This window comes from Rhinatrema bivittatum, chromosome 5 (genome assembly GCF_901001135.1).
Source record: "Rhinatrema bivittatum chromosome 5, aRhiBiv1.1, whole genome shotgun sequence".
Classification (NCBI taxonomy): Eukaryota; Metazoa; Chordata; class Amphibia; order Gymnophiona; family Rhinatrematidae; genus Rhinatrema; species Rhinatrema bivittatum.
This window is the reverse complement of record NC_042619.1, coordinates 223,599,498-223,617,926: the sequence shown is the minus strand read 5'-3', so window position 1 is coordinate 223,617,926 and position 18,429 is coordinate 223,599,498. Positions and strand designations below refer to the sequence as shown.

At 46.9% G+C, this 18,429-nt stretch overlaps 1 protein-coding gene across 4 annotated transcripts in view; it reads left to right on the top strand.

The window, feature by feature from the left end:
* PHKA2 (phosphorylase kinase regulatory subunit alpha 2) overlaps positions 1-18,429 on the top strand; it is a 215,231-nt gene that overhangs the window by 183,788 nt on the left and 13,014 nt on the right. For 3 of the 4 annotated variants that reach the window (XM_029603350.1, XM_029603348.1, XM_029603349.1), the window contains exons 31-32: positions 4,571-4,624; positions 9,066-9,266. In XM_029603350.1, the coding sequence (XP_029459210.1) occupies positions 4,571-4,624; positions 9,066-9,266 (255 nt within the window). Of the gene's footprint in view, positions 1-4,570; positions 4,625-9,065; positions 9,267-16,698; positions 16,867-18,429 lie in introns of all 4 variants that reach the window. The other variant, XR_003857009.1, reaches the window with a different exon arrangement.

Here is an 18,429-nt window from a genome sequence, read left to right as displayed (position 1 = left end):
GACTTGTTTTATGTTGTTCTTCCCACCAGCAAGAACTGAGAGTTCTATCCCGTGTCTACAGAGCTTGAAATCAATGCCAAACTTAACAGGGTAATTCATCAAAATGCGTTATGGTGTTAACGCACGCGATAACGTGTTAACACATGCATTAACACCATAACGCATGCGATAATAACAGTAGCGCATGGCACGAATGCAAATTTGTGGAAGGGTGGGATCAGGGAGGAGTTTGGGCGGGATTATGAAAATGAGGAGGAATATCGCACCATGCGAATGCATAATGCATGCTATCGCAAGTTTTTAACGCTGGAAATAACTACACCTTGTTTCCTGGCATTAAGCTGTGCAATTTGCCCAAAATGGCTGTAATGCAATTTGCGATAAATTTTTAGAATTGCATTTTGACCATTTCTGTGCTTGGGAAGCGAGGGGAGAAGGGAGAGGGGTGCAGTGGAGAGGAGAGAGAGAGCCTCTGGGGAGGCTGTCACAATGTGCAACTATTTTTATATCTCTATAGGAGGGCCATCTAATAGGTCGGGGTGAGGTGTTGTTGGTGGTTTAGGGGCCAGCCGGTGCCATTTTGCGCCGCCATTTTGCAAAATGGCGGCGCAAAATGGCGCCGGCCATAGACCAACACGATTCGACTGCAGGAGGTCGTTCCGGACCCCCGCTGGACTTTTGGCAAGTCTTGTGGGGGTCAGGAGGCCCCCCCAAGCTGGCCAAAAGTCCCTGGGGGTCCAGCGGGGGTCCGGGAGCGATCTCCTGCCGCGAATCGTTTTTCCGTACGGAAAATGGCGCCGGCAGGAGATCGACTGCAGGAGGTCGTTCCGGACCCCCGCTGGACTTTTGGCAAGTCTTGTGGGGGTCAGGAGCCCCCTCCCCAAGCTGGCCAAAAGTACCTGGGGGTCCGGGAGCGATCTGCTGCCGCGAATCGCAAAAATCGATTGGCAAAAAAATCGATTTTGCAAAATGGCAGCGCAAAATGGGGGGGGGGGGGGTTCGGGAGGGTGGGGGATTTAATTTAAAGGGTCGGGGGTGGGTTTTAGGGTGTTTTAGTGTGCCGGCTCACGATTTTAACGATTTTCACGATACTTTAAACACCCAAACGGCAACAATACGATTCCCTCCCCCTCCCAGCCGAAATCGATCGTTAAGACGATCGAGGACACGATTCACATCTCTAGTGGTTTCCCACTTTATCTTGCTTGGACAGCCTATAGCTTGGGAATCACCCATGTGTGAGGACTACCATCCTGCTTGTCCTCGGAGAAAGCAGAGTTGCTTACCTGCAACAGATGTTTTCCGATGTTAGTCTTCACGCAAACCACCCGCCTCCCCTGGGAGTTGGTTTCTCCATGTATGAGCCATATTATGGACTGACGGACTCTGCCTAGGGGACAGGGTGATAACTACAGCTGCACGTGCTCATTAGGGCAGTGGTTCTCAACCTTTTTTTGGCCGGGACACACCTGACAAATGGTTCTCATATGCGTGACACACTGAACATGTGACCATCACGGGGCTAAGTGTAAACATGCACTCTGCATCCACAGGACTCCCCTCAACCCTCAGCAATGAGTGCAGAGCAGATCTAGGGCATAACCCGTACAACTCACCATACAAAAAAAAGATATTCTGGTTCTGATGACATCTCAGTAAAAGCAAAACAAACTCCCTTTACAACCAGGCACAATAGCCTTCCTTATGAAAAGACAGTAATTTACCACTAATGCATATCCTATTGAGAAAACACATCAAATAAGATTGATACAAATGCCTACATGCTAGTAAAACACCTCACTTTGGTCACACACCCAGAACTGACCTTCACCAAGTACAGAAAAAACACAAATTATAAATATGGAGACAGAAACTGGAACGGAAAACCAAAAAAGCCACTCTGCATACAGTGCGAACCTGGAGAAATGGAAAGAGAAATATAGCACCTAACAGACTCAGGATTTGCAATAATGCACACAAACTAACCTGCACAAAGTTACACCTGTATTACGGAACACACGCAAACAGTAACAACCCTATCTAAGAAATACAACTATTAAACCAGGCCCTAAACACTAAAACATTTCCTATTGGGAAAACAGAATAAGCCAAGCTGCTACAGAGCCCCACACAGAAATCATTGTAAAGTTATAACAAAAATGTTACAAAGCAGCTGCTGAACAGAATAATATTCAATTAAATACTCATAAAAATTATTAAAACATGTCCAAATATCAATAAAATATTTCAAAACAGCAGACATCGCATAATACCCAATAATTAAAATGGCAGTCAATCAAGAAAAATAAATTTAAAAAGCCACCTTTACTTACCTTCTCCAGCAACTCTCCTACTCCTTTCCCTTCCAGGCCAATAGCACTAACCAGAAGCAGCAAGGGCTGCTGAAGCTCTGTCCTCAATCTTCTTCCTTAGCACCCACAACCAGTCACTCACAACACACACACCCCCAAATAGACCCCACGACCAGTCTCGGTCTCTTTCACACCAGTCATCTTCCTGACCAGTTTCTCTCTCTCACACAGAAACACATCACCTCCCTGACCAGTCTCGCTCTCTCAATCACACTCATGTTCTCTTATATACAAGCTCTCAATCACACACAAAAGCTCTTACACCCATTCACACCAGCTCTCACCCAGGCTTCCATTCACACCCCTACACACAAGCTCTCCCCCAGGCACCCATTCACACCCACAGACACAAGCTCTCACCCAGGCACCCATTCACACCCACAGACACAAGCTCTCACCCAGGCACCCATTCACACCCACAGACACAAGCTCTCACCCAGGCATCCATTCACACCCACAGACACAAGCTCTCACCCAGGCATCCATTCACACCCACAGACACAAGCTTTCACCCAGGCATTCATTCACACCCTCAGACACAAGCTCTCACCCAGACATCCATTCACACCCATAGACACAAGCTCTCACCCAGGCACCCATTCACACCCACAGACACAAGCTCTCACCCAGGCATCCATTCACACCCACAGACACAAGCTTTCACCCAGGCATCCATTCACAGCCACAGACACAAGCTCTCACCCAGGCATCCATTCACACCCACAGACACAAGCTTTCACCCAGGCACCCATTCACAGCCACAGACACAAGCTCTCACCCAGGCACCCATTCACACCCACAGACACAAGCTCTCACCCAGGCACCCATTCACACCCACAGACACAAGCTCTCACCCAGGCACCCATTCACACCCACAGACACACCAGCTCTCACCAAAAATAACTTCTTCCTTCATTGCAGGGATAGGCTCCGGTTCCGCCGTGGCTTTAATCCGGCGGGCCTTCTTTTTTCGGCGCCACGGGGATGGGCGCCTCAGTCAGAGGTCGGGTTTCCTCTTCGTCGCTAGGGGTCGGGTTTTCCTCTTCACCGCTACGGGGCTGGGCTCCCGTAGCGGCCTTGCACCGTCGGGGTTGGGTTTTCTCTTCACCGCTACGGGGCTGGGCTCCCGTAGCGGCCTTGCACCGTCGGGGTTGGGTTTTCTCTTCACCGCTACGGGGCTGGGCTCCCGTAGCGGCCTTGCACTGTCGGGGTTGGGTTTTCTCTTCACCGCTACGGGGCTGGGCTCCCGTAGCGGCCTTGCACCGTCGGGGTCGGGTTTTCTCTTCACCGCTACGGGGCTGGGCTCCCGTAGCGGCCTTGCACCGTCGGGGTTGGGTTTTCTCTTCACCGCTACGGGGCTGGGCTCCCGTAGCGGCCTTGCACCGTCGGGGTCGGGTTTTCTCTTCACCGCTACGGGGATGGGCTCCCGTAGCGGCCTTGCTTCGTCGGGGTCCTACACTGCTATTCCTCCCACCCCACTCCCGGACAGTGCCATGCCTGCCTCACCGGCCAATCAAAGGCTTCCTCCCTTCTTCCTACTACCACTGGCAGGTGGCAGGGAGGAGGCTTCCGATTGGCCTGCGCGGGGGAAGGCAAAATGAAGGAGGCTTCCCATTGGGCAGTGGGGGTAGGAAGAAAGGAAGCTTTCAATTGGACCGCGGGGGCTGGAAAAAGGGAGAAGGAAAGTACAATGGGGCAGTGGGACACCGGGAGACGCGACACACCTGGTGGTGTTTGGCGACACACTAGTGTGTCGCGACACACCGGTTGAGAAGCGCTGCATTAGGGCATGTTTGAAAGCTCTAGAACCTTTGAAATCAAAGTTCCTGACCGGGCTTCATCCGATGATGCACCCATGTGACATGTCCTCGGAGAACACCTGTTACAGGTAAGCAACTCTGCTTTCTCTATGAACTTAACTGGTAGCACATTCAACGTCAAATCTTTTTTAAAACAAATGTAAGAGAGTATTTTCATAGTCCACGCACAGTTATGCTGTGGAATTTGTTGCTGACAAATGTAGCTAAGGCTGGTAGTATAGCTGAATTTAAAAAAGGTATGGACCCATTTCTGGAGTACAAGTCCATTAACAATTATTAGGCATTCAATTGGTGTCTTTCATACTTGGAGTTTTGGGTAGATTGGGAGGTTTTTAAAATTATTTTTAATATTGTAATACTTCTGTTTTACTCTTTCAGTGTCATGGCTTATCTATTGATGGCTATGTTCTCCCCTCCTCAACTACAAGAGAGGTAATTGTATACAAATACTGCATTTGGAAAAACTAAATTGATAACGAGAATTTGTTTATACACAAGGAGGACAGTTTTGAGTCTCTCCACAAAGCTTGCAGTCCCTCAAGCTCATTGTCTTTAAAAATGCTGCTCACACACACAATGTGGATGCAAAGTATGCATTGGAAGGTACACACAGTGATCAAAAATGCAGTCATGGGGGGTAATTTTCAAAAGGATTTACACATTTAAAACTGGGTTTTACGCACGTAAATGCAGTTTTGAAAATTGTTCCAATACATGCTGTTGATTTTTCAGTAGGCTTTATACGCATAAATGCACTTTACATGGGTAAATGGGCTTTTGAAAATTGCTATAATAATATGTTACATTTACACATGTATCAGCTGCCTCCACTGCATGTACTTTCACTCCCCACCCTGTCCCCTTCCCTTTTTCTATACAGGTGAACAGCACACACATCTTTTTACCCACAATGAATGGGGACAATAGTGAAAATATTTTTTCCACAGGTAAATGTGCAGAACACAATCATCTACAATCCCTCCTTCAACTTGTCCCTGTCCCTTTTTTTTAGGTAGGTAGCACCAGTGCCGGCACGAGGTTGTCCTGCCACCCTAGGCAGTAATGTCATCACCCCATCATGTTCTCCCTCTCCCCCCCAACGCAATTCACAGTACCCGCACCTCCAGACCTCTGTTCCGCAGAGTCGCTCGCCTCCACCTCTTAGCGCATGACTTGTTCCCTTTCAAAAATGCTGCCCTGACATCAAATCATGGTGCCCCATCCACTTCTGGTACCTTAGGTGGCCGCTTAGTCTGCCTAATGCCCCCCGCTGGCCCTGGGTAGTACACATTCTTTCATCTGTACTGAGGGGGAAGGGGAATAATCAAAAAACATTTTTCCGTGTGTAAATTCACATTTACCCATTGTAAAACATTTTGATTGCTGGCTCCTGGGAAACTAGAACTGTGCTGAGGGTAGCAATGATTAATTTACAGATAGTGGCAATGTTTATGTGTAATAGCAGTGCTGCAGGTAGTATGCACAGTTTAATTTAAGACATTTTCTAAGCAGTTTACAGATAAAACATTCATAATTTAATACAAATAAGCAAACAAAAACAAATATTAAACTAATAAGAACAAGAAGATAAAAAATGAAATTTAAAAACAAATAAAAAAAATACAATAAAATAATAAAAAAAGTAAAATTAAACAGTACACATTAAAAGGTCCCTTGATTATTTTATTTATTATTTATTTATAAAAATGTATGAATCGCTTTTCAATGGCCTTGCATCTGTAACTAGGATACCAGCAGAATGATAAAAGCTGTCATACATTAAGGGCCGGATTTTAAAAGGGTTACGCACTTTGGGGTAGATTTTAAGAAAGTGCGCCTTCGCGTACTTTTGTTGGCGCACCAGGCGCCAACAAAAGTACGCTTGATTTTAGTAGATACGCGCGTAGCCGCGCGTAACAGCTAAAATTCAGGATTGGCGTGCGCAAGGCTGCCGATGTCGTGTAGCCGGCGCGCGCCGAGCCGCGCAGCCTGCCGCCGTTCCCTCCAAGGCCGCTCCGAAATCGGAGCGGCCTCGGAGGGAACTCGCTTTCGCCCTCCCCTCACCTTCCCCTCCCTTCCTCTATCTAACCCACCCCCCCGGCCCTATCTAGACCCCCCCCCTACCTTTGTCGGGGGATTTACGCCTCCCAGAGGGAGAAGTAAATCCCCGCGCGCCAGCGGGCCGCTAGCGCGCCGAGATGCGACCTGGGGGCGGTTCCGAAGGGCGCGGCCACGCCCCCGGGCCCGCCCCCGAACCGCTGCGCCCCGCCCCCAAAACGCCGCGCCGATCCGACACGCCCCCCTCGAAAAACCCCAGGACTGACACGAGTCCCGGGGCTCTGCGCGCGCCGGTAGGCCTATGGAACATAGGCGCACCGGCGCGCAAGGCCCTGCTCGCGTAAATCCGGGCGGATTTACGCGAGCAGGGCCCGGGATGCGCCCCGGGATGCGCCCCGGGATGCGCGTAAGTCCCAGGGCTTGCAAAAAGGGGCAGTCGGGGCGTGGCTAGGGGGCGTGATGTTGGATCGGGGGCGTGTTCGGGGGCGTGTGGGCGGTCCGGGGGCGTGGCCGAGTGCCCCGACACAGCGGCCTGTGTCGGGGCCTGCAGCGCCAGAAGACAGCCGGTGCACGTAAGTTACTACTGCTCGGAGGTAGTAGTAACTTTGGGGTAGATTTTATAATTTTGCGCGAGTGCGTACTTTTGTTTGCGCACCAGGCACGAACAAACATACCCTGGATTTTATAAGATACGTGCGTAGCCACGCGTATCTTATAAAATCCGGGGTCGGCGCACGCAAGGGGGTGCACATTTGTGCAACCTGCGCACACCGAGCCCAGCGCGCTGCCTGTTCCCTCCGAGGCCGCTCTGAAATCGGAACTTTCCTTCGCCCTCCCCCCACCTTCCCCTCCCTTCCCCTACCTAACCCACCCCTCGGCCCTATCTAAACCCCCCCCTTACCTTTGTTGGCAGATTTACGCCTGCTGAAAGCAGACGTAAATCTGCATGCGCCAGCGGGCTGCTGGCGCGCCATCACCCGACACGGGGGCTGGTCCAGAGGCCTCGACCACGCCCCCGGGCCGGCGCCACACCCCCGGGCCCGCTCCCGAAACGCCGCGTCATTTACGGAACGCCCCCGACACGCCCCTTTTACGAAGCCCCGGGACTTACGCGCGTCCCAGGGCTCTGCACGCGCCGGCGCGCAGGGCATTTAAAATCCAGCCCTTTAGGAATAAAGGTGTGGGGGGGTTTAGATAGGTCCGGGAGGGTGGGTTAGGTAGGGGAAGGGAGGGGAAGGTGCGGGGGGTGGAAGGAAAGTTCCCTCCGAGGCTGCTTCGATTTCGGATTGGCCTCGGAGGGAACGGGCAGCGCGCGCAGGGCTCGGCGCGCGCAAGTTGCACAAATGTGCACCCCCTTGCGTGCGCTGACCCCGGATTTTATAAGATAGGTGTGGCTACGCGCATATTTTATAAAATCCGGCGTACTTTGTTCGCGCGCGCGCTCTTTTTTAAAATATACTTCTAAATGCTTGTTCAAATAAAAATGTTTTTAATTATTCTATAAATATCTTTAATAACCACAGGCAAACTGTTCCATAAAAATGGGGCTTGAATGCAAAAAAAACCATACTGTTGACTGACTAGTGACTGCTCCTATGGTGCTCCCCAGTCTCGCTGTTTTCCCCTGGGCATGGCTGCAGCTGTCTTCAACACTTAAAATTAGGGAAAAGGAATGCAGAGGAAGATACTTGGGATCTTTTTCTTGCCCTAACCCATTATGCCTTCTGCAGGATACACATTAAACCTCTTGTATCAAAGATCTTCTCCCATTCTCTGTCTATGGAGGAAAATAAAGCTTTGAGAAATCAAATCCACCAGTGGTTCGTTCCCTTCAGATTTTGAATTTTGTTGGTGAGGATATATTTATTATAGCAAAAGAAAAATATTCAGATGGAGAGAATAAGGAGTACTATCTCTGTAAAGCTCCCCCTTTGTGCCAGCAGATACAGTTCAGTCCTCATTTAACAGGTCCAATGTTGTATTTGAAACTGAGTTGACCAACTTTCTGGAATTTGGAGGGCATTCTGCTTTAAAAAATGCAGAAATAGTTTTGTTCTGTCCTGCAAATAATGTATGGTGGCCCCATGCATTTCACTGGGGCATTGTGATATATCCCTGTTTCTGCACACAATCAAAAATATTTCAGGATTATTTTATTTAAGCCTGTTCATTTTGTAGTTTTTAACTGGTTTGAAATCATTTTCAGAATTATTATAGTACTGTATCTATATGTTCTGCATTCGAATAACACTCCCATGCCCCTTTTGGTGATGCTAGTAGCCTGACAGATTTTTAGTTTTCAAAGGGAATTCTGTGGGCCAAACAGTGCTTTACCCATAAAAATGACCCTTTTGAAAAGTAGCCTGCTGATAGGTGTGTAAAGTGGTGTGCATATACCCTGCATACGTGTGATTTGAAAAGTGGCCGGCTGATACGCGTGTAAAATGGTGCGCATATACCCTGCATACGTGTGATTTGAAAAGAGGTCAGCTGATACGCATGTAAAATGGTGCGCATATACCCTGCATACGTGTGATTTGAAGTGTATCGAGGAAAGGTGTTCTGCGTGGGGCAGAGTCTGAGAGGGATTTGCCTTTACACACACAGACACTTTCAATTCAAAAGCATGAATTTCTCCAAAACCTTTCCCCACAGGTTTAACTTTGTATGGGATAGTTTTCATGCAACTTACACATGTAAGTTTGCTTTGAAAATCAGTGTAACTTAGGCTTATTACAGCCTGAAGTTTTATGCGGGCTGTTATAAAATTACCCCCTCATGTTATCTGTTATATTTTTCTTTTCCCTCTTACCAGATGACCCCCTGTGAGATCAAATTTGCCGTCCATGTGGAGTCTGTGTTGAACCATGTGCCGCAACCTGAGTACAGGCAGCTGCTGGTAGAGGCCATTCTGGTCCTTACCCTTATATCAGACATGGAAGTGGACAGCATTGGGGGCATCATCCACGTGGATCGAATAGTGCACTTAGCCAATGACCTGTTCCACCAAGATCAGGTAAGTATTGCGAATGAATAGGAAGGGAAGAGGTTGGCTTCAATCTAGCAACCCCTCAAGCTTTTCTCAAGAAAGACTTGAGTCCCACAGAAAGGATCAGATTTGTCTTCTATCAGTTTATTTTGAATTTTTTTTTCTATACCGCCGTTCATGTACCAAGTACATGAACGCAGGTATAGCAGTTGAAGCATGAGTTGTCAGTCTGCTTCAAAACCTAACATTGCTACAGAAGTAAGGTATCTCTGTGGGGAGATAGGTTGAAGAATTTTCTAAGTATGCTTAAGAGTAGTGACAATATATATGGACTCTGCAAACAGAGTCATGCACTGCAATTTTTCTTAAGCAGGAAGTTTAACACCCCTGTTTTGGCAGTGTTTGACCTATCTTTATGTCCCATCAGGGTTGGGTGGCAGGATGTTAACTCCACCCACTCCCATATTGTATAGCAACATAGGGAAGATTACCTGATGAAACTGAGGGAGATGAAGAAAGAAATCAGGAAAGCAAAAGGTCAAGTGGAAGAAAGGATTGCCAAAGAAGTAAAGAAAGGTGATAAAACATTTTTCAAATATATCAGAGAAAGAAGGAGGCTCAAAGTGGTATAGTGAAATCGAAAGATGACCAGGAAGAATGTCTAGAGATATGAAGAAATGGCAGAAATATTAAACAAATACTTCATTTTGGTGTTCATTAAAGAAGACCCTGGAGAAGGACTGTTGTTGGAAGACAAGATCGTAGATAGGATGAGGTAGATGAAACTCCATTTATGGAACAGAATGTATAGGAAGAGCTAGGCAAACTGAAAGTGGACAAGGCCTTGGGGCCAGATGAGGTACATCCCAGAGAGAGCTCAGATATGTGCTGGTGGGTCCGCTGAAGGACCTTTTCAATAGATCCCTGGAAACAGAAGTGGTGCCGCGGGATTGGAGAAGAGCGGTGGTGGTACTGTTACGCTTGGGCTCCGGTCAGGAGGCGTGAACACCACCCAGCAGGGTGGCTCCAGGTGGAGAGAGACAGGAAGCTAGAAACAGTGTCTGGTTCCAGGCTGGGTCAAGGCAGGCAGCAATAAGCAGTGTCTAGTTCAGGCTGGGTCAGAGCAGGCGGCAAGGAGCAGAGTCTAAGTTCAGGCTGGGTCAGGGCAGGCGGCAATGAGCAGAGTCTAGTTCAGGCTGGGTCAGGGCAGGCGGCAATGAGCAGAGTCTAAGTTCAGGCTGGGTCAGGGCACAGTAAGCAGGGCAAGGCAGGTCAGAAGGCCCGTAGGCCACACACACACAGAAGGCCCGTAGGCCACACACCATAAGCGGGGCAAGGAAGGTCAGAAGGCCCGTAGGCTCCACACACACAGACAGAAGGCCCGTAGGCCACACACCATAAGCAGAGCAGGGCAGGTCAGAAGGCCCGTAGGCCACACACACACAGAAGGCCCGTAGGCCACACACCATAAGCAGAGCAGGGCAGGTCAGAAGGCCCGTAGGCCACACACACACAGAAGGCCCGTAGGCCACACACCATAAGCAGAGCAGGCAGGTCAGAAGGCCCGTAGGCCACACATACACAGAAGGCCCGTAGGCCACACACCGTAGTCAGGGCAAGCAGGTCAGAAGGCCCATAGGCCACACATACACAGAAGGCCCGTAGGCCACACACCGTGAGCAGGCAGGTCAGAAGGCCCGTAGGCCAGGTGAGAACAGCGAGGAAGGAGGCCCGAAGGCCGCGCAAGGCTAGAGCAGGGAGCCCAGGTGAGCTCGATGCCGAAGCACCGAGGCAACTGTCAGGCAGGGTTATAAGGACACACCCAGAGCACAGAGTGGACAGATAAGATGGACTGGGCCTGTCCGGAAAGCCAGCACTAGAGGGACCCCTGGTGGTGAGGCGGTTGCACAGCAGCCCAAACTGTAACAGGTACCCTTCACAAGAATGGGAGCAGAAAGAAGGTTGAAAACGACAAGCTGGTTAGTCTCACATTGGTGGTGGGAAAATTAGTGGAGATGCTGCTGAAGGAAAGGGTAGTGAACTATCTACATGGATTCACTAGGAGAAGGTCCAGTCAGACAAATCTGATTGATTTTTTGATTGGATAACTAGAGAATTGGATTGAGGAAGAGCGCGTGATGTGATCTACTTGGATTTTAGCAAAGCATTTGATACGGTCTCGCATAGGACGCTTGTGAATAAAATGATAAGCTTGGGAGTGAGCGCCTAGGTGGTGGCATGGATTATAAATTGGTTGACCGATAGGAGACAGTATGTATGATAAATAGAACCTACTTTGAAGAGAGAGCCATGTTAAGTGGAGTACCACAGGGATCGGTGTTCAGATCAGTTCTGTTCAGTATCTTTGTGAATGACATTGCAGAATGGATAGAAGGTAAAGTATGTCTATATGTGGATGATACTAAGATCTGCAAAAGAGTGGACACGCCTGAAGGAGTAGAGAGAATGAAAAGTGATTTTTTTAAAAATTTGAAATCTTTATTGGATGTAGAACAGTAAATAAAGCAACAAGAGAACTGATATAACAATCCGAGGTTTAATAAAGTTCCCACACTCTACCACCCCACATATAAAAAACAGAAGATAACAACAGAGCACATAACTAGAGATCAGGGAAGTCAGTCCCATCTGGATGATAACGTTCAATACCAGTCCAAAGCTTGTAGGTCACAGAAAATAAAATAAAATAGGTTACATACAGAAGTTTCCCACAAAAAACACAACAAAAAAAATGTATACCATATATCTAAAGACTGCAAAGCAATTTACAAATTCTCAAATCCTTGTAGTCACCTCCACTTAAGAAAAGGGTCCCAAGATTTCTGGAAAGGTGCGAGGTGATCCTGACAGATGGCGGTTAAAGAAGCTATTCGAAATTGAGAGTGTAAACGAAGCAGCACTGCCTGGAAAGAAAGAACTTCTACATGCTTCCGAAGGAAAGCAAGTTCTCACCTAGCTGCAATAAAAATCTGCTGGCAAAGTCGTTGCTGGTTTTTATTAAATCCCTCAACCGGTTTGCCAAGCAAAATACAGCAGGCATCCGAAACAACCCTGACCCCAATACCTCTGATGTCCAATCCACAATTTGATCCCAACAGGAGGATACCGCACTGCAATGCCACCAAAAATGTATGTAGGTACCCAGTTCACCACAATATCGTCAACATAATGCACTAAGAGAGAAAAATATGCAGTGAAGTTTACAGGGGTCAAATGCCAGCGAAACAATACTTTATAACAGTTCTCCTGTAATAAAGCAGAAATGGAGCATATTCTAGCACAACAATAAATAGAATCCCAATCTTCCTCATTCAGGGGGCTTCCTAAATCTGATTCCCAAGCATGCATATGTGGAAATTTGTTAGGAATACGCCTGTTTAGAAGACCATATTCCTTGAATACTAAACCCTTAATCTTGTCAACCTGGCTGCAGTAGTTTTCAAACAATGACTTAGTCTAACCCAAAGCAGCAGACCTGCACTGCGTCAGAATAAAGTGCTTTATCTGAGCATATTCCAAAAAGCATAAGTGTTACATGTGATATTGAGCAGTTATAGCAGAATGAGACATAAGTGCTCCTTGAGAGAAGATATGTTCCACCCGAGTAATACCCTGGTCTTTCCAAGCAGAGAATGCTTTGGGATGTAAGCATGGTGGAAAGGAGATAATTTGAAAAATATGGGTGAGATAGAAGTAGGACCCATCACCAACCAACTTGGCTTTCCATTGAGACCAAATCCACATAGTCATATGTATAGCAAAGGGCCAACAATTCAGTGTGAGCCAAGTAGAACGAGGCTGCCATGGGAGGCCAGATATAGGCGTCTCTCCAATCATAGCCTATTCAAGCAATATCCATTGTTTCACTGTATTGAGTCTATGAAAATCAAGGAGAGCTTGTAGTTGGGAAACTACATAATACCATACTAGGTTGGGAGCCTCCAGGCCACCTCTAGCCTTAGACTGAAGTAATATCAGTCAGGAAATTGTGGGTGGTCTCTGCCGCCATATAAAATCAAAAATCTTCTTCTGCCAGGACCGTAAAATGGATGTTGACAGATGTATAGGAAGGGTCGTAAACAAGTACAGGAATCTAGGTAAAATCATAGTCAAAATTAATATTTTGACTATGGCTACATGACCAAGCCAGAAGAAATAATCCCTTTCCCGTTTGCCCAAATCTCTATCTATGGCTTTCACTAGGAGTTCATAATTCAGATGGAATAAATCATCCACATGAGAACCAATATGAACCCCCAAATATTTCAAAGAGCATTTGGCCCATCTAAATGGAAAACTGGAGCACAGATTACAGATAATAGTATCATCTAAATTAACACTCAAAATTTTGGATTTATGAAAATTAACTTTGAATCCGGAAACTGCACTAAATCTTTTCAGTTCTGTTGAAACCCCTTCCAAGGAGAAACTAGGATTGATTAATGTAAAAAGGATATCATTGGCAAAAAGAGAGCGTTTAAACTGCAAAGCCCCCAGACTTATCCCCTGAATCTGGTCGGAAGGGCACACCCTGGTATTGAAAGGCTTAAAAAAAAAGTGCAAACAATAAGGGGGATAACGGACTCCCTTGCCTTGTACCTTGACTGATATTAAAGCAATCCCCATAGCCTCCATTAATTTTTACCCAAGCTTTAGGAGAGTCGTACAGTTTCATAAGCCATGTAAGAAAGAAAGGGCCAAATTGCATTTTTTGTAGTGTCTTAAATAAAAAGGGCCAGTGACCCATGTCGAAGGCTTTCTCCACATTGACAGACAGCAGTATAGTTGGAATATAAGAACATAAGAAAATGCCATACTGGGTCAGACCAAGGGTCCATCAAGCCCAGCATCCTGTTTCCAACAGTGGCCAATCCAGGCCATAAGAACCTGGCAAGTACCCAAAAACTAAGTCTATTCCATGTAACCATTGCTAATGGCAGTGGCTATTCTCTAAGTGAACTTAATAGCCTACCAGAACAAGTGTGTAACTTTATGAACATTATCTGCTGCTGAGCAATCAAGGACAAAGGCCACCTGGTCATTATGAACCAATTCTGGCAACATTTTATTCAATCGCTCGGCTAAGATTCTAGCTAAAATCTTTAGGTCCAGATTAATTAGAGAAATCGGTCGGTAAGACCTGCACAGCGATGGGTCTCTGCCAGGCTTTGCTATAACCGAAATCCCTGCCACATTAGAGTTAACCACCAGGGACTTCCCTCCCTAACAGGCCGATACAGTAAGGAGCGGTAGGAAGAGCTGCATTAGTGCCGGGCGCACCCGCGGTTGCCGCATGCACAGTCCAGCTCACCTACCGCTCGATACTGTATGAAAATAGCTTGCAAATGCAAGCTGCGTCTAAGAAGCGTTCGTGAAGCATTAGGCCCGCGCAACCCATTTTACTGTATAGAGCGCTATACAGTATCCTGGGTGCGCTGGCCTAACGCTTCACAGACACGCTGGTATCTGTCATTTCAAATGTCATTTCAAATGACATTTGAAATGACAGGTACCAGGAAGTGGACGGTTCTCCGACGCTCGGGATTGCCAGTCCTCTCTCCCCTCCTCCCGAAGCAAGCAACGAAAGCGGAAAAAAGCGAAAAAGCAAAAAAAAAAAAATAGCAATTGCATGCACAGGGGCCGCTTTCGCCCGTGCGATGCGTCCATCTTTGCGGGCAGCTGGAGGCAGGGAAGCCGCGGTCATCTTCGCCGATGTCAGTCTCCGGAGGGGGGCTGTAAAAAAATCGCTTTTTTACCCTGCCGTTTTGCCGCATGTTTAACCTACTAACTTACCACCTACCCTTACCCCTGCGTTAGAGGCAGGGGTAAGGGTAGGCGGCAAACTTTCCCCCAGCCCCCGCTCACCTTAAGTCGCTTCGTTGCTTTACACTGCCAGTCCTCTCTCCCCTCCTCCCGAAGCAAGGCTGCTTTTCGCGCCTTGCTTCGGTAGGAGGGGAGAGAGGACTGGCAATCCCGAGCGTAAGATTGCCCGTCCTCTCTCTTGTAACTTTTTTTTTTTGCTTTTTTTTTTTTTTTTTTCACTTTTTCACTTTTTTCCGCTTTCATTGCTTTGGGAGGAGGGGAGAGGACTGGGGTTGCCCCAGAGACCAGCACCCATGGACGCAGCCAGGGCAGGTGAGCGGGGGCTGGGGGAAAGTTTGCCGCCTACCCTTACCCCTGCCTCTAACGCAGGGGTAAGGGTAGGCAGTAAGTTAGCAGTTTAAACGCGCAGCAAAACGGCAGGGTAAAAAAGCGATAGTCGGGGCATGCGTTACTGTATGGGAGGGAATAGCTAATTCGATCATTTACATGTAATATACATGCCGCGGGCGGAAGGGGTTACCCGGTGATTTAAGGATGCGGTAAGAGTAGGTTAAAGGGGATAGTGTATCGCGGGTTGGACTAACGCGGCCGAAAAGTGGGTAGAAAGCGGGTTAGGAGCAGGGTAACCGCGGCCGCACTTTACTGTATTGACCTGTAAAGGAATTAAACATCTCCATCAGCAGGGAGAATAAGATAGAAGAAAAATGCTTATAGTAACCACTAGAGAGTGGTTCTCAACCTTTTTCCCATCGTGACACACCTGATAGACCACACTCACATCTGTGACACACTGCTCATTACAATTCACGGCAGAAATAAAATGTAATGGCCCAGTATTATTTTTATTGTTAAGAATAACACAAGGGAAAAATATGTATTCTGTCTGAACAGAATTAGCATAAATAATAAACAGCCCAGACCAAAACAGCACCAATTTCCAGCACTCAAACAGTAAACACCTTACCTAAGAAAAGGCAACACTGAAAATATTACACCAGGCCTTAAGACACCAATACATCTCCTATTAGGAAAACGGAACAAGCCAGGCTGCTATAGAGCCCTACACAGAAACTACATGCCAGCAGAAAACCTCACCTCAATCACATGTGCAGACCCTCACCTAACAAAGAATAAAGAGATCATAAAGCATAAATAGAAACATGCAGACAAAAACTGAATTGGAAACCTCAACAAGCCAGGGTCTCTGTATGCAGTGTAACAAAGGAAAAAAAGAAACATCACCAGTCCTTATAAAACAAATCAAAAAATATAAAATGAATAGCAGTAAAACCATACTAACAAAAAGAGCAGATTATTTCAAAACAACTGATGAATGGAATATCCAATAATTCAAAACTCATATAAAAAATTTCTAGATACCAATAAAATATTTCAAAATAGCAGACACAAAGGCCCAATAATGAAAAATAATAAGGATACAAAAATTGTTTTGCTCTGCATATCTGGGAACATTTGATATCCAGGTGCCCTGAGATTGTTTTGAATTAGCAGGAGGAGGAATGGTTTGCTTGCAACTTTCTCCTCTCTCTCTCTCTCTCACACTGGCTCTCAATCGCTCATATATACACATGCTTTTTCTCCTTCACTTATATAGGCTCTTAATTACACATTTGGATGGAGGCTGTCCAGAGAAGAGTGACGAAAATGGTGTGGGATGTGTATCAAAAGACCTATGAAGAGAGGCTGAAGGATCTGAATATGTATATCCTGGAAGAGAGGAAGGGCAAGGGAGATATGATACAGACCTTCAAATACCTAAAAGGTTTCAATGATGTATGGACTTCGAAACTTTCCATTGGAAAGAAAACAATAGAACTGGGGGTTACAAAATGAAACTCCAGGGGACACGACTTAGAACCAATATCAGGAAATATTTCTTCAAGGATAGGGTGATAGAGGCATGGACTGCCCTTTGGGAAGAGGTGGTAAAGAAGGAAACAGTGAAAGAATTCAGAGGGGCATGGGATAAACACTGGATCTCTAAAGGCTAGAGGGGGGTTACTTGCTGGTATGGCAGTTACTGCCCTTAGCAGAAGGCATGGAAATTACCACCCTTAAGCAATATGCTTTGATGCTTTTAATGCAACTGCAACATTTTTTTTCCTCTTAGAGAGCAGGGGGAAAAGAGGAATTGGATTTAGACGAAAACTGAGGGCCCTGACTTCCATGGTTTGAGATACTGATACACAGACATAAGGGAAAAAGCATAGGACTGCTTCTACGGCCAAGTCCTAAAGGAAACGAAGAAAGTGTACATGGGGGTAACTTGCTGGTGTGGCAGTTACTACCCTTAACCAATAAGCCTTGATATTTTTGATGCAACTCCATCATTGCTCTCTGCTTCAATGGCAGGGGAAAAGAGGAATTTCATTTAGACAGCAACCAATGAGGGCCCCCAACTCTTACGGTCTGGGGAACTGAGAAGCATGGGGGTAACCAGCACAGAGCAGCGGTTACTGCCCTTAACAGAAGGCATGGGATTACTACCTTAACCAATAAGCCTTGATGCTTTTGATGCAACTCCATCATTGCTCTCTGCTTTGAAGGAAGGGGCAGGGGTATGAAAGGAAAGAGGAATTTGGATTCAGAGACAACCAACACAAGCCATGACTTTTTACAGACTGGGCTACCGATGCGCAGACATTAAGGAAAAAAAGAGGACTGCTTCTATGGCCAAGTCCATAAGCAAAGCACGTCAAGCAGCACTGACTGATGCATGGGGGTAACCTGCACGGCGCGGCAGATGCTACCGTGGGAAGCTTGCTGGGCAGACTGGAAGGCCCATTGGTCCTTTTCTGCCGCCATTTCTATGTTTATCTCAGCCAAAGTGCTAAGGATTCCTTCTCAGCTCATAACTCTGACCATATACTTGGATCTTAACCAAAAGGCTGAAAAACCACTCACTAGAATGCCGTAGCTTGTTGCACTGGATCCCTGGGTCTTTCACGACTGCTCCTCGCATTCAGTGGAGCCACCCAAGTTGTCTTCTGTGTCTGACACTGCAGGAGATTATGTTGCATTGCAAACACAATGGTGCCCCATTAACAATGTGGCCTCAAGGCTAAACTTTCTCTCACTGTCCTGATCTTTGCTGAGGGGTTCCGGCATTTCTGGTTTTGTGCATGAAATTGCTACTCTTTGTAACAGCCCGTAGCAATTTGCTGGCTGTTGCAGGTGGAAGATGCACCAATTTTCAAAGCTTTGAATATTACCCTGGCAAAACTACCCGCACAGACTTGCACCTGCTAATTGGTGACGGCAGTTTTGCCAAGATAATTTTCGTTTGTACTTTTAAAAATCTAAAATATGCATGTAAAATAAAAAC